The sequence below is a fragment of the Vigna angularis genome, chromosome 5, assembly GCF_016808095.1.
Source record: "Vigna angularis cultivar LongXiaoDou No.4 chromosome 5, ASM1680809v1, whole genome shotgun sequence".
In the NCBI taxonomy this organism is placed as follows: Eukaryota; Viridiplantae; Streptophyta; class Magnoliopsida; order Fabales; family Fabaceae; genus Vigna; species Vigna angularis.
In genome coordinates this window covers 39,253,649-39,270,313 of record NC_068974.1, presented here as the reverse complement: position 1 = coordinate 39,270,313, position 16,665 = coordinate 39,253,649, and the positions used below count along the sequence as shown (strand labels likewise).

Genomic DNA, 16,665 nt, shown 5'->3' with positions numbered 1-16,665 from the left:
AATATTTGATTTCTTGAAAGAAAAAAAAATAGAAACTCTATCTTGCACAGATAATAATCCTTGCCGGTATTAGAGCGCGACCAGACCAACACAAGTTGTGTCTTTTATATAACTGATCTTAATCGTATTTGCAAAAACAAATGGAGATTCAGCTCCAAGTATTTAATCTCTATAGATATTATTTTAATTTTTTACTTTTATATATATACTATTTTAATATATTGTAGTTTCTGCTATTTAAAATCGAAGGAACTTAAAGGACTAAAAACAACATGTATAAAGATTAAAGGAAAATTTGTAAGTGCAAAAACTAAAAGATAAATTTTATTATAAAGAAAAAAAGAGTACTTTTATCTATTTAAGTTCATTTTAACAGAGCATTTACATGAAAAATCTCTTCAGGTATTAGCATTCAAATTTAATTTATTGACAACTCTCTGACATTATAAAAAAAGGATTATATAATTAAATCCATATAAAATTTTAGAGCTGATAATAAAAACAATTCAAATCTCACTTTACTCTCTAAAAATACTAAAATCAATAATAAACTATGTAGAATATTGGAAGCTTTAATAGAAGCTTAAATATCATTGGAAGATATTTAATAATTATTTACCACTGTTAAGATATTTATTTTAATTGAAAATTATTAAAATATAACTTACATTCAGATAGGAGGGGAGAGAGAGGAGTATATATTTTAAAATAAAAATGGAGATGAATGTAATTTAAGAAACTTTGCTGGTAAGAGAACTTGCACTTGCTAATACAAAAATGTTAATAGCATCTAGTAATCATAGTGTTTACAAACAAATCACAATATTACAAACCATCCAAACCTCTCAACAGACATTGTCCACATGGCCACAGCTATGCATCATTGGGTAATTTTTTTCGAATTTACAACCCCTGTCCAGAATATCTATTAAAGATGCTAGCAAAAACAATGTATGAGCAAAATTAATAAAAAATTGATGACACAAGAAATGATGATGATAATGATATTAACTCCTGAGAAGAGTTTCGATGGCTTCGAAGAAAAATGTCGACATTTCAGGGCTTGGTGTCTTGATTGCGCATTTGACACCAGGGTTTCCGACCACTGTGGTAAGCTCAACTAATAACGGTGTCCCTCGAGGGATCTTAGCTGAGAAGTAAAACACATCTTGGTTGGCATTCTTGCGTTTTGCAATAAAGAACACGTTTGATGCAGCGAGCAGGTCCAAGGTCACGTCCACACCGCCAACCACAATGTCTGGGAAGTCCCTCGAAACCTCGTTTGAATCAGGAAGGGACCTCCAAGTCTGTAACACAGATAGTGATCAGCTTAACAAGTGACAAAGTTATAGAATTTGATAAAGTTTCGTATTATGTACAGAGATCATAAGTTTATTATAGTGTAAAAGAATCAGAACAATGAAAAGGTATACCTCCAAGAAAGTAGAACGTTCCATTTTACCATCCTCGGTAAAAAGGACATGGAATGAGAATTTATCGTTAAAATACCACACGGGTTGCTGGTTGTTTTTTACAGCAACCTGCAGAAGTGAGCTAGGAGGACCTTGGGACATGTTCTGGAACAAAACCATAGGAAGGAGTGTTCTAGTTGATGTCCCAGGTTGTAATTGTGGAACCTGGAAGGTAATTAACCTATTATTAGAAATTATTCGGTAGAAGTATGGAAGTAAAACTATATGGGAATTGGGCAAAAATAACCTGAAGGGGTCCAGCAGCTGCTAGGCCAAATGTGTTCTTGTTAAACTGAATCATGAAGCCGTCAAGTGGAACTTGAGTGTTGTTTTCAAACAACATACTGTAAAATATTTGACCATCTTGCCTGGTCAGCTGTGCACTGATTTGTAAACCCTGACCAGTAGAAGCGGGAAGTACAATAGGCAATGCAGGTCTGCATGCGGGGGAAAAAGTATAATTAAGCATGATTTCATAAATGCAAAGTAATGAAAGTTTCAGTCACACTGTTCCAAACTCGTGAAAAAGTTTTAGCATTGAGTAGTACCGTGACACTGTAAAAATTATCATTAATCTCTTTCTGTACAAAGGAAATGATCTTTTCTTCATTCATAGAAGAGAGTAAATGCAACACTTCTAAGGGGGCGTAGTTAATTTAGGTAGGAAATTTCATAAGTAAAACCACAATCTACTTCCCAGTTTCATTCACCTGGCAGGACTAGTTGGCTGATCAAGAGGAACAACAGAATCATCCATGCCCATCAAATCCCCAAGTAAATCGGGGACAAGGGCACTAGGTGGAGGTGAAGCTGGTGCAACAGATGCAGGCACTGAATAGCTTGAACTTGGTGGTGAAGTAGCCCCATTAGCAGGATTCGCAGGTGACTCAGAATACCCTATTTCATCTCCCTCGGGATAGTCACCATCTTCAGTTTTCTGGGCTAACGAGTGTGTGCGGGTCACAAATGCATCTGGGGGCTTGTGATAAACAGAAGACAAGGTAGCAATGTTGACAAGAAGCTCGTCAAGTAGGGAGGTATCAAGTTGGTTTGAGTCATCAGTTATCACTGGCTTCTCCGCTAACACAACATCCTTGGCTGCCTGGGGAAAATAAAAAAGGGTATCTAAAACTAGAAATTTGTGTCCCAAAAAGAAAATAAAAATAATAAGGGGAAAAGTATCATTTGAATGTGGTTAGGAACTAAAATCTAGTTAATGATAGATGGTGAATCACAATGTGCATACATAATCTTTTGCAAAGAATGATAAAACACGTGAAGAACGTCTCTGTGAAGAGTAAACAGCTAATAAATAAGTTTAGCTTGACTATCCAATCTTCACTCAGGTATCCACCTTAACAGACTATGCTGGAAAGGTTAAAGAGAAAAAGACAATTCTTATTCAAGTAAACAAACCTCAGGGTCAGTTGAGAGGAGACGCCAATATATGTATGCACGATCTCGCAAATCAGGATTATCTGTTTCAGCAGTGGCATTGTTCAAAACAACCTGTGATGATTAACTATAAAGTGAAACTTAGTATACCAGCATAAGAAGAATAAACATGAAACAAATGCCAACATTTTTAATGAACAGTTTAAAGGAGGCTCTTAAAAACAACTTAATCGATGAGTGATCACAGAATGCTAGACTTGTCTTCCAGATTTGGTTACAATAATTTTAAGAATTGTTTTAGATGTAAATCTAAAACAGTCACTCTTAAATATCGTCACAGTTCATTTTTGGAAAATAAAAATGCATTGTAAACCACAACATGGGGAAAAAACATGTGTGCAGTGATGATGTTGATGATGATGATAATAGAAAAACATTAAATTATCTAAACAACGAATCTCAATATTATCTCAATTACAAAAGAACTGATATTTAAAACAAGTAGTCCTTTTGTATACGCAACTTGAAGGAAGAGGAAAAGGAAAGAATAGATTTTCATGCTCAGTAAAGAGTATTCCCACTTGATTTTGCCAAAGAAAGTTCAGTATATCTCAGTTATCAATCCAATCTATAATTCATAGATGGGATGGGAGCTTGGGGAGAATCAAAGTAGATAAATGATAACAGCAGAAAGAGTACCAAAGATATTCATTTGAATTGAAAGAACCAAGAAAACAAGATGTGAACAAAACAAACATTATATGGCAGGACCTGAATCATCTGCTGTGGACCTTCAGTTGGCTTCTTGAGGAAAAGTTTCACAGTAGCTGTCAACAATTGTAGTTGGACTTGTGCAGGTTCTTCAGGGAAATTTTCCAAGAAACTTTCCAGAAGTTCATCAGCATTGTCAATTCTCTCCGCATATTCACCAATTATCCAAATCATTGATGCCTATCCTCGAAGGAAAAGGGATGAAAACATAAGCATTCGTGAAGGAAATTATAAAGGCACATAAAGAAACATACCTTGGCTTCTGGCTCGTCCAATGTATCTAAGTTCTCACAAAGTGTTGCAATTATGGACTCATAGCTGCAAAAACGACAGAGATTCAAAACTTCAAAGTTTGAATGTGATAAATATAAACTCTAACACAACTTTTGTTGCGCAGCCCCTCCCCACCCGCATCCAAAAAAAAAAAAACATAAGAAAAAAATTTAGTACGTGTTGGGGTATCTTCTAAATATATCTTTGATAACAATGATAGCCTCTTGAACCACATAATTTACTTTTATCTTGATCAATTCAAGCAAAACACTAATACATCTTTCAGCTGCTCTTTCTAATTTGATGGCGCAACGACCAATTGCACGAACTGCTTTTCTAACGAAATCTACATCAACTTCAGTAGCATATTCCTTAAATTCCAATAAAACCTGTCAATATTGTAATTTAAAGGTTAATAAAAATTAAAACTGACCACACATAAAATTTACCAAATAGAATAGAGCTGTAGGACCACAAGTTTTACAACAACAAATCCATCATGAGTGATTATAGTGAATCATGATTGTTAGATTAAAGAGTTTTACATTGGAGGGGGGGAAATTTTACAAGGCGAAAATAGATTGACTAAATTACATGAATATGCACATGAAAAGGTTATAATTCTGTACCAAACAAATGAAGGAAATGTGAGTTTCACTATTGAATAGGATAACCTCTTGTTCAATAGAAAAGGAAATTTCAGTAGAGAGCACAAAGAAAATACAAGGATAAATTATCCTCCACAACAAAACTACCAACAAAAAAAAGTAGCTAAAATTGGCAAGAGATTCTTATGGAATTAGGATAAATCATTAAAGACATCTTTAGTTAGACACTGTAGAAATAACCTTTTACCAAATAAAAAAAAATTACAGGGGAAGGGACATACGAACTAAAAGAAAGTAAAGCTTGCCTGATCTATGTTTCGGTCTGAAGCAAGTTTTATCATGATTTCTAACTTTTCCATTTTCACATAGATCGGATCATTGTACTTGCAGAAGAACACCTACAAACAGAGTAAGAACAGCTCCATAATGACAGCATCCTCCACAATCGGGTACAGAAGTTCTTCACCGGTGCCCAACTATATTATAAATAACTGACAAGTTCACAAATTAAATCTTGGACCAATACCTTAATTTCATGAGCAAGAATTGTTGGTCTTCTTTGTACTATAAGATTGATATTCCGCAGGGCAACATACTGTATCTCAGGTTCTGCTGAGAGCAATGTCACAAGAGGAGGAGCCATCTTTTTACATAGATTCCGAACCACGTCAGTACTGGTGATGAGCTCCATCTGTTGAAGGATCATCTGAAAAGCCAGCAAAATGTGATTTCTGAAGCATTAACACTAATATATATGGTAACAAGATAAAAGTTACAGAAATAAATACCTTAACAGACGATAGTACAACTGCACAATTGGCATGCTGTAATCTCGGTGTAACTCTTTCTACAATGTTTTCAGCCTCACGAGCATCAGCTGCCTTGTACCTAGAAAGGGCGTCCAGTATAAAAACTTGACCCCATCTGATACATTAAGTAAAAGCAAGTTATGTTACATTTAATAAATCATATATGATATCAAACTTCAAAGACCAATAAGGAAAAATCAAGATGATGACAACTAAAGCAATGACTGATAAATTGCACACTCAAGATGACAAAATAAAGTAGTGATACTTTTCGGTCTTATGATACAAGAGATTCTCTCACACCTTTATGGAGACTACCCCCCGCCATTTTCTAATAACTATAATCCACATGAAAAAATACAGTGTTAACATATATTGCCCTAATGAAACAAAATCATAACTAATCAGCTGGTCATCCGAATTTACCAACTACTATTTGCACTCTTGCTCAAGACGAAGAGAAGTTGCAATATAGCTAAAACCCAACAGTGTTTTCAGTTTGTAATTCTGATAACAATCATTAAAACGCAACTTACTCTGTACATTCGTTTAAAGCAGTGAGGAGCTTTGTGAGTGTGGTACTTGTGAGCTCAAAGATGGGTCTACTACTGTTGTCCTGAATTTCAGCAAGTGCTGCCACTGCATTAGCTACCACCATTGGATTATTATCAGATATCAAATCCTTCAGAGATTCCAGAAAACCCCTGTCCTCAACCAACTCTGCATTTATATCATAAAGCTTTGCAACACAAATGGCTGCTGTCTTACGAACATATGGATCGTCATCCTGTCAACATATCACATACAGCTGATACAAGTAATGGTAGCAAATAGATGGTTCTAAAAACATACTGTAACTCTGATCAATACAATAAGAAATCGAAAATAGTTCAACTTTCAAACTCAATAGTAGACAGGTGCAAAATATAACAACACTGCATGAGTACCTTTAGACATCTTTGAAGGGGATCACATAGATACTCAGTAATCTTATCAACACGAATGCAGCCCATTGTCCGTACAGCTAAGGCACGAATTAAAGGATTTGGATCTTGTGAATCCTGCAAATCATTTTATAAAAAGAAATTGAAACACACACACACAAATCCAGATTGCTTCCATCACAGAGAGACAGGGAGAACAATATTCAGTAAACGAGTGTTATAATCTATTATTTAAATTTTCTAAAAAACATATCGGTTGGAGTGTTGGGACCACCCTTTGGGTTAATGAACAAGCATTTGAAATGAATTACACAATTTAAAACATATAGTAGAAAAGTTGGGATCTCAAGATGGGGAGGGAATAGGGAATATAGTGAAGACAGACCATGAAAGCAATACAAAAGCAGTACAAGATAATAACAAAAGAAACAATACAATAAGACTACAGGAGAGAGAGAAAGACAAACAAAGTAGAATTCCGGCTTTTACCTTCACAAATGTATTTACAGCAAGTATAGCAAGATCAGGCTGACTCTTTGCATAATTTATCAGGTATAAGTAAACCAATTTTTTCAGCTCCAAATTTTCTGTTTGCATGCAATTCACCACATCTGTGAACAATGAAGAGACATCCTTCCCAACTGTCATAGCAGCAATCACCTTTTTCACTGCATCTTTTCTTTTATCCTATTAAACAAGGAAAAATAAATTAAGATTCCCGTGCCCTCTACCATGCAATTTTCAACCATGGCAACAAAAGAGAGCGAAAAACGTCCAAGAAAACATGTCCACAAACTCCAAACAGTAAAATAGCAATCTCCATACGACCAATTGTCAGTCAGAACATCAACAAATCTTACCACCACAACAATGCAATATATTAATACCCAATCGAATGCTTGGTAGTGACAACTGATAGAATGATACAAAACTCAAACACGCTAACAATAAAATTCGTAAATGAAAACAGGAACATTAACATAGCAAAAGGCTCCATAGTTTAATAAGTAAATGCCACCCATCGTAGTTGAAGTTTTAAGTTGAAACACTAAATTTAAAACATAAATGAAGATAACTAAATTAAAATCTCGACCAACATTTAAACAAATCGGAATACTGTTACTCATCCAATTACTATTTACGTATTGGCGAATTCTCTGATATTTGAAGCTCAAACTGAAAGGAATCGAAAATGCAGAGCGAGGGATCGGGCGAAGAATCCAAAAATGCAATGTAGAAACGATAATCGGGAACAAAAAGGAAAGACTGTGAATGGATCTGGAGAATGGAATACCTTGTACTGAGAATTTAGCTCCTCTTTGAGTTCAGGGATTTCACCCTTCTTAGTAGTGGAGAAGTACTTGGAATCGTTTCTGCTCATCTTCTCTCACTTTGCAACCTACTCCTTCCTCTTCCCCAGTTCCCGTTGAACTGCTTCGTCTCGCCAAGAAAACGTTGCAAAACCAATACTTGGATCGGTGAACTGTGCTTGCTTCGGTATCACAGATCCAAAACGGTGTCGTCGTCTACCCACTGTTCAGAGTTAAGTTCGGGGAACGCCTACCATGGCATGTCAGAATAAACTTTTCCTTATTGTAAATAAAATAAAATAACGTTGGTTCATAGTAAATAAAATAAAATAATGTTGGTTCAATTTTATTTTTTTTCCCATGAAAGAGGAGTTATTCGATTTTATTTTTAATTTTTGTAATTAATCTTTTCCTTGGTTTTAGTTCAGGTTGTTAAATATAACTATAATGTCGATATTGTATAAAGCCATAAAAAATACCATATTTATAATGTCACATAAGAAAAGGTTTTGGATAATAAAATATATGCTTAAATATTAATTTAATTTTTATTTTTAATTAGTTTATTTAATGTGTCTTTTTAGTTAATAAGATTTTAATTTTTGTTAATTTTATCAATTATTTTTTTTTCCTTAAGACTATTTAAATAGTTAATAGGATTTGGATACGTATTAGTGCGTGATTTTTTACTTTGGTTTGTAATATTTTTTCTTGATTTAAAAATTGCACATATTAAGTTAGTTAATATCGTTTTATGTTATGATAATAATGTCATGTGTTTTATATTCAACTGGCTGGTACATTTATTATTTTGATTTAATTTTGTCTTTTTTTTAAAATAAAATATTTTTGTTTTTTTTTAAATTGAAACCAAATTTAATTTTTAGTAAAACATTATAGTGATATCTTTGTTAAAATTCATTTTTATAGTATAATTATTAGATTTATGTAATTCTTCATTGTGTTAAAAAAACAGGATTAATTAGAGTTAAGAAGAAAACTTTTTCGTTATTTGTAAATCAACCATAATCCTATTTTTAACTTATATAGTAAAAACAAAACATAAATCTAATAATTATGTTATAATAGTATAACTGTTGATTTAAAAATGTGAATTTTAATAAAAATATCGTTATAGTATTTATATAAAAGTTAAATTTGGTTTCAATATGAAAAGTAACAAAATTGTTATATTGTGTTTGAAAATAAATGAGATTGAATTCAATAAAAATAATAAATCTTAATTGAATATAAGACATTGTTGACACTAGGTAGATTTATAAGATACACTTAATATTCTAATTAAGAATATTAATATGCATTTGGAGTAATTATGAGATTTTAAGAGGTTCAATGCATTACACCATTGAATATATGGATTTTCCGTTGTACTATAAGGGTACAATGATGTTTCTGATTCAGATGAGATAAAGTTCATTACTGGTTATCTATTCACAATTGAGAGTGGTGTGATTACATGGAGATAAGTCTAACAAACAATTATTGCAATATCAACAATGAAATCTGAGTTTGTTGCTCTCGAGACGACTGATAGTGAGGTTGAACAATTGAAAAACTTTTTAACAAACATTCCATTAGGAATGTAACTAACCCATCAATGTCAAAACATTATGATTTTCAATTGACAATAGCTATAAAAAAATGAAAAATACAGTTGAAATAAAAGACATGCAATTGAGAAATAATATAATGAAATAGCTAATAAAGAATAGAGTGGATAAAAATAATTCAATTGCGAGCTCTAATAACACTAAAGTGATTTTTAATCAATTATGTCTCTTCTTATGGTGGTGTGTGAAAGTTTCAGAGATTGCATTATCAAGATATTAAACTTTGTAATTAAAATTCTATATAGTATAAGAATTTTAGTTTAAACAAAAATTTTAATGATTTTCACATTCCTTAAGGGTAGTGTATGAGTATATTTATTTTGTTTTGGAATTCATTACTAGCAATGTGTACCGGGTTTTAGTAGACAAAATTACCCTAATATATCATGGATTTTAAGTTTTAAGGTTAAGGGTATTTTAATAATTTTCATTCTCAAAACTAAAAAAAAAAAGGAAACCCCCAAACCCTTACTCACCTCCCTCATTCCTCTCAACCCTTTCTCTTTCATCTTTCTCACTCCAACATTTTCTCTGTCATCCTATGGTAGCCCCAACTGAAAAAATCAGAAACACTTACCTAACCCTAATCCACCTTCCTCACTTATTCAATCTGTTTCTCTCTCATCTCCATACTCTCTGTCATCTCCATACAACAACCCACGATACCGCAATTTGTTGCTCTTACTCTGTTCGTTCATTTGTTTTCCTTCTTATTATTATTAAATTTCATTTTTAAATTTTAGAATTGCTCTTCTGTTCGTTCATTTATTTTCCTTCTTATTATTATTAAATTTCATTTTTAAGTTTTAGAATTGCTCATGCTCTGTTCGTTCATTTGTTTTCCACTTTAATAACAAAATAATTGATGATGTTGATGTTGATTTTTGATTGGAGGACTATGTTATATATTTTCCCTTCTTATTATTATTAAATTTTATTTTTAAATTAAGTCACGGTAGGGATGACAGAGAAAAGGTTGGAGTGAGAGAGATGATAAGAAAGGGTTGATAAGAATGAGAGATGTGAGTAAGGGTCTCTGTTTTTTTTTTTCAAATCATAGAAATTTCCATGCATCATTTGCACGTCTACACTACATTTCATTATATTTTTATCACAGTATACATTGAGTCTATTTATTGATGTGTATACATGACTTTTTTTTAGTGATAATTACTAAAATTAAAAAAAAAATTATTCCCTTGCTTGAAGTCTCTTTCCTTGAGTTATGTCAGTATATCTGCATTGGATCTGAATCTTCTGGTATATGCATGCCCGAAGATTGAAGCTTTGGAGCTTGTGAATCCTGAGATTGCAATGTCTGATGCATAGGTGACTGTTGAATTGAGTAGTTCAACACTGAAGAAGGTGTATGTAGAATCAATCAGTTTGGACAAGTTTATATTGGAGGCTGACGGGCTTGAGACCTTGCACTTGAAAGATTGTGCACTTGAGTTCTTTGAACTCGTTGGCAAAGGGTCCTTGAAGCATTTTAAGATTGATGATGTTAGTGTTATACATCTTGATATTGGCAACACAGTTGAGGATTTGAGACAGTGCATATCAGCAACTTCACAATTATATGGCCAAAGTTTTACCAGATGATTTCGAGATCATCAAATCTAATGGAGTTGTTTCTGAGGAAAAGTCTCATGAAGAATGCCAGATGTTAGCCAGTTTCACCACAGCAGGGGTTGGACATGATGAGGAGATACATTTTAAGTATGAATAGGATTTTTGTTAAATAACTTCATATAGCTCATGCTTTCTATTAAGTCTAATTATGTAGGCATATTTGCAGGTAACTCGTTCAATTCAAAAGTTTATACTCAACTTTTAACTTGTTTGAAATCTTCTGAAATTTAGGTGACTGACCAACAAAGACAGTTCATGATAAACATTCAAAACTTGGATCACTCCTTGGTACACAAAATGGCCATGAACTAATTTTGAAATTTTACACTTTCATTTCTTTTATGGGAATTTTGATCTTATAATTAAGACCGTAAAAGTAAAACATGAAGTCATTAAATAAGTAAAACACTCTTTTTTCTGTAACACTGTGCTAGAATTGAGGTACTACAAAAAACAATTTATGTATTTGTTGTTTTTTAACATTAGACTTATTTACATGAACATCTACATAAACACTTTTTTTAAGGAGAAGAAAATAAGAAAAAGAAAATAAAATAAGTTTCTCTATGAACTAAAACTAGTTTATAATAAGTTATAAATGGTTATTATTATTAAATGTTATGTAATAACGTATAATAAAAAAAAAGGTATAGTCATTTTTGTGTTAGTAAATAATGAGAAAAATGAATGTCGTTTTTGGTATTTCATTTTTAGGAAATTTATGCGTTTTGTTTTGTCTCCATTTTCACCGTCTTGAAAAATATAGTGCAGTGTAATAAAGTTCTACTGAAAAAAGCAGTGCAACAATCACATAATATAACCAATATCACAAGTTTAATTAAGAGGAAAATATAACCAATACTTGTCACTCTCAATCAATCACCTACATATTACAAATTAATGAAACTTTAGAATACAACAGAATCATGCATTACTTATTAGGAGATGATTGAGAAGCTAATAATGAATCTTTCTTCCTTTTAATTGGACAATTTCGTGAGTCATGATCGGTTCCACCACAATTAGGATAATGACAATGACGAGACCGAACTAGAAGTAATAGCAGGTAATCCGCGTGATCAATAAATCTAAATTAACTTCAATAGATTTTGCATTCGATGTTCAGGACATTTTCTTATGTAAAACTTTCTTACATGGTAATTAAACTAGTTTTTGATAAGCTATGTTTCAGACTCATAAGCTAGTTTATCATAGGTTAAAAGTGTTTGGTAAAATAATAAGCCATTAATTATTAAATTATAATTTATGAATAAATCAATTTATTTAATAAATTGACTTAATAAATATTAATTAAATTTACTTTTTATTATTTTTGTACCAGCAGGGACCGGACGCCGTACGGAAGGACATCCACGTCATTGGACCACCAAAAGGACCGACCGTCCACATCACCGTATGGGACCCAGGAAACTACTCTTCTACTTATTGTTGGGAAGGGTTAGGCACGGTAGGGCGGACGCCCGTATGCCCATAATCACTTATTGCTGGGAAAGGTAGGCATGGTAAGGCGGACGCCCGTGTGCCCATAATCAAGACTCGCCCGAAGCTGGCCGCCCAGGCCGTGGACCCCTCAGGGTCGGCCGGTCATGAGGATAAGACCTGCGAGGACGGCCAGCCGCGTTACTAATCAACTTAGCTTAAGGTAAGTAGGGGTTAAAAGCTATTGGGCTGAATTAGGCCGTGATTAACTTTTCACTAATCCCAAGCCCATAGCGAAAACTATAAATACAGATCCAGGGTGAGTGGTAGATAGGTTGCATTTACTGCACATTTATTACTGTCTGAGAAAAACGTCATAGCTCTCAACTGACTTTGGCATCGGAGAATCTTTTGCAGGTCTCCCACCAGCGGACTGAGGAGATAATCGAGGAGTGAGTACAGAGGATCAGACGTACGAAATACGAGAAGAGAGTGACGTGGAGACGTGGGACCAACACAGCCCCTCACATCCGAAACAATTTTTATAATTTTATTTTTTATTTATGAATTTGAATTATTGTTACAATAATTTTTTTAAAAAAAATTTACATAGTGTGATCTTTGTATAATATAATTATTAAAAAAAGTTATTAAATAACAATTAATGTTAGAGATTATTGTAATGACTAATTTATAAATTAAAAAGTATTTACATTTAAAACAATTTTTATTATAAATAAAAAAATATTATTAATTTGTGAATTAAAGTTTAAATTTTTTTTTAACATTAATCACAAAAACATTATTATCTAAATTGATTTATAAATTTTTGGAGATTTTTTTATTAATGTTTATAAAAAAACACGTGACAGTAATGTTAGTATTATATTATATTTATTTATAGGTTATAATAATATTAATAAATAAAATGGATGGGTGCGTGTGTTTAGCTTTGGTCGTGCATGCGTCAGTGGACAGCTCAGCGGAACAGCACAGCTGGACTTAGCTGAGGCCAGCTGGCATAGTACGAATCCAAATACGGAGCCACCGTCGTAGCTTCTCTCTCTTTACTTCCTTTCGCTTTCAACAAACACTCTCAATCTTATTTACCTATTTTATGTACCCCTAACTAATTAATTATTCTTTTTTTTCATTTTTAAATATAAAATAGTAATAAAAAAAATGTCGTCCTCTTCGAGGTTGGGGACCATAACACGAGTGTACTGTATGCATCAAACTGACCTAAATACCCTGAAAACCTTCTCTATTTACAGTGTTACCCTTCTTTTGAATTTGAACGTTCGTTGACGATAATATTCCGTCAAAGGGTTTGTCGGTAATCGGAGGTTGAAATAATAATTTAACTATAAAAAGAAAAAGGAGAAAATTTATTTAAAAAAGAAGAATATCATATTTTTAAATAAATACCGCGTGAATTTGAATAAATCTGTTTAAGATTTTTTGGTACGATATTGAATTTGAACATTAAATACTTTGTATGGAAGATGCAGAAAGAAATTACTATCATCTATATTTGTTTTGGACATTTTTTTTTATCTTACACGAGTAGAAAATAATAACACTCCATTAAATGATTTTTTTTTATATTTATCTTCTTTTTATAAATGTAACATCCCAAAAATACAGTATAAAACCATATAGAGAATAATTACATGTTAACAATACTACAGATTATTTCAACGCTCGACTATATACCATTACGGGCGAACGACCTTACATAACAGTAGGGAATTTAAAACTAACGCTAGCTACTACTGGACCGAACGTTTATCAAAATATAATAATATCGCACAGTCTTTACAAAAGATAACGCCAACAACATACTGAACGCTCTCAAGGTTCGACCTTCACCTCCGTTGCGTCTTCCAATACTTCTTCAAGCAGCTATTCTCCTTCTGCTCACATCCACACGGATGATCATTGCAACTGGCAACGACAAGACGTACAACACAGCCAAAAATGTTAAACAGGGTAAGCTTATGTAATTTAATTTCTTCCATAACAACAGTCAACATTCATAAATAAACCAACGACACTCAATTCAATCATTCATACATTCAAGGCATGCAAAAACGACCACATTACTCTGACTGTCCGGACTGTATGAATCACGTGTAGCTACGGCGTTCGTGCACCCAGGTGATGTAGTAACTGGGATACCTTCAACAGCCACCCGAGGTTGATACGTTCCGTCCAAGTTAACCTTATGGACTGGACCTCCTGCCATTCCCACACATGACTTACTCCTCTCTACATGAGAACGAATAATCATGGAATATCAGGATGAACGCCCGCTAAGCTTTGCCCACATTCATACTTTACCAATCAATAACCACTTCCTGAGATATTCCCCCCTGGAATACTCGTTCGTAATCACGCTATTTCATTTACATCACATGTCAAACTCCATTAAAATCAATCATTAGCACATTCGACTGAAATACGATCACACTCTCTCAATATCTTATAAATTTGACTGGAATAACACTTCTCATAAACTAACAATCAATCCCTATCTCAACTCAATTCATCACATGCATCATTCATCCATCCACACGTCCAAACAAGCAGTGCACACATATCTCATATTCATCAAATGATCAAACAACGTATCATGCAAACATGCCAACGTTCAAACAAGAATTTAAATCAAATTATATAAGCTTTCCTTACCTTTATACGTAACCCAACGCTCAACGAAGCATAATAGAGCTCCCCTCTACCAAAGAACTAACGTTCGACAATCTCGTTTTAGGAGTACTGGACCAAACAGAGAAACCAGGACACTCAGAATTATACTATCCCATCAGGCGACCAGAAATAGAGAGTTGCATGTGAGAATGAACAAACGTGCTTAAAGAGAAGGAAACTCACCAGCTCAGAATCATAAACCGATCTGTTTAAATGGAAGCTCTTGACGCCGGGAGTATTCCAGCGGTGTCTGAGAGGTGATCGGAAGAAGAAAAGGTAAGGTTTTCTTAGAGAGAATGAGGAGATTTTAGAGAGAAGAAGGAGAAAATGGTTTCAGCAAGGTGGGAAAGAAGAAAGACATGCAGAGAAATGGCACGACATTTGAAAATTGGCCTTAAATACTGCCGTCGCCCAAAACGAACGACCACTCTCCTGCAACCACCTGTTCTCCACTAACTGAGACGCTCACTCACTTCTTGACACATGAATCCCACTACTTAGGGTTTTGGGTGTGTTTTAATGGTCTGCCAATAAATATAGTTATTTCATAAGTATAAATTGTAATCATCCCAAAATTATATATCCCGCATTTTTATTTTAAAACAATAACTAATATGTCATAAAATATAGTTTATTTTTCCTTTCTAGTTTTAAAAAAAGTTATGAAGTTCTCATATATGTCATGAAAATCAAAATGAAGCACACGTGAATAATATGAATTCCTAACAGCACTTATTTTAAATGCATTTTTTTTAATATATTTATTTCGTATTTATACTTTATTTGTTTAAATGAATAAATGACAATAAAAAATCTTTAAATTTTGTTTCTTAAAACTAACTTTTTTTTTCCTTTTCTTTTATGTACTTTTAATAGAAAAAAATAACATATAATATTGGTTATTTTTTTTTTCTTTAACCAAATATAGTGTTAGTAGTGATCATCCTTTAAGCGAATTTGTCTTATATTAAAGATAAATAAGTGAAATTACATAAATCAATCATGATTATTTTTCAATATAGTATAAATAAATAATTTATGATTTATCCTTTTATTCACTCTATAAACCACTTATATAGTACGTTAAATATAATAAACTAAACTATTAAATTTAAATAATTAAATTAGTTGAACGTGAATGAGAAATCCGAGGTTGATTACTGGTAGTAGTTTTTAATTTAATTTTTAAGAGCATTGTTTGTCTATATTACAAATGATGAAACTGGTCAATGCGAGAGCCGTGTCATAAACGGTTTTTGAGTTTGTTGAAGGAATTCTGTTAGACAAAATAATGAAGCAGCGTGAAAATGTTAGTGTTATTTCATGTGACACCCTGTCGCAACAAAATAATAATTTGCTATAAAATTATACAATAAAAAAACAGAAAATTAAATTTGATCATGGTTTGAGAAATTTTAAATAAAAGTATTATTTTTTAAAATTCATATTATAAAATCAATTAATAAATATACACATTAATGCCAATATTTAATTTTTTCTTTAACCTTTGTACGAAAGATTTTACTTAGCGTTTGTATTTCGTCATTACCGACTTTGTGAAGCTATCAGAAATTTTTATTAATTTTTCTATTTTTTTTATACTTAAAAAATCTCTCGAGTATTTAAAAATCTTACATCAATTTGTTTGCTACATTATAGTATATTTTT

General features: G+C 32.7%; 1 protein-coding gene across 1 annotated transcript; it reads right to left on the bottom strand.

Annotated features, from left to right (window-relative positions):
- Positions 1-727: 727 nt before the first annotated feature.
- Positions 728-7,859, bottom strand: LOC108340476 (beta-adaptin-like protein C). Its single transcript, XM_017577887.2, has 15 exons — positions 7,567-7,859; positions 6,762-6,959; positions 6,276-6,389; positions 5,865-6,115; positions 5,308-5,443; positions 5,046-5,225; positions 4,825-4,917; positions 4,089-4,300; positions 3,893-3,956; positions 3,639-3,818; positions 2,889-2,981; positions 2,183-2,574; positions 1,720-1,909; positions 1,434-1,637; positions 728-1,307 (listed from the first exon to the last, which is right to left on the bottom strand). The coding sequence occupies exons 1-15, from the start codon at positions 7,651-7,653 to the stop codon at positions 1,008-1,010; spliced, it is 2,694 nt and encodes an 897-aa protein (XP_017433376.1). The 5' UTR covers positions 7,654-7,859; the 3' UTR covers positions 728-1,007.
- Positions 7,860-16,665: the final 8,806 nt, after the last annotated feature.

Coding starts and splice junctions, on each gene's coding strand:
- LOC108340476 (XM_017577887.2), bottom strand. CDS start 7,653: ATGAGCAGAAACGATTCCAAGTACTTCTCCACTACTAAGAAGGGTGAA. Junction 4,918..5,045: donor TTCTTGCTCATGAAATTAAG/GTATTGGTCCAA, acceptor CTCTGTTTGTAG/GTGTTCTTCTGCAAGTACAA. Junction 1,910..2,182: donor CAGCCAACTAGTCCTGCCAG/GTGAATGAAACT, acceptor CCCCGCATGCAG/ACCTGCATTGCCTATTGTAC.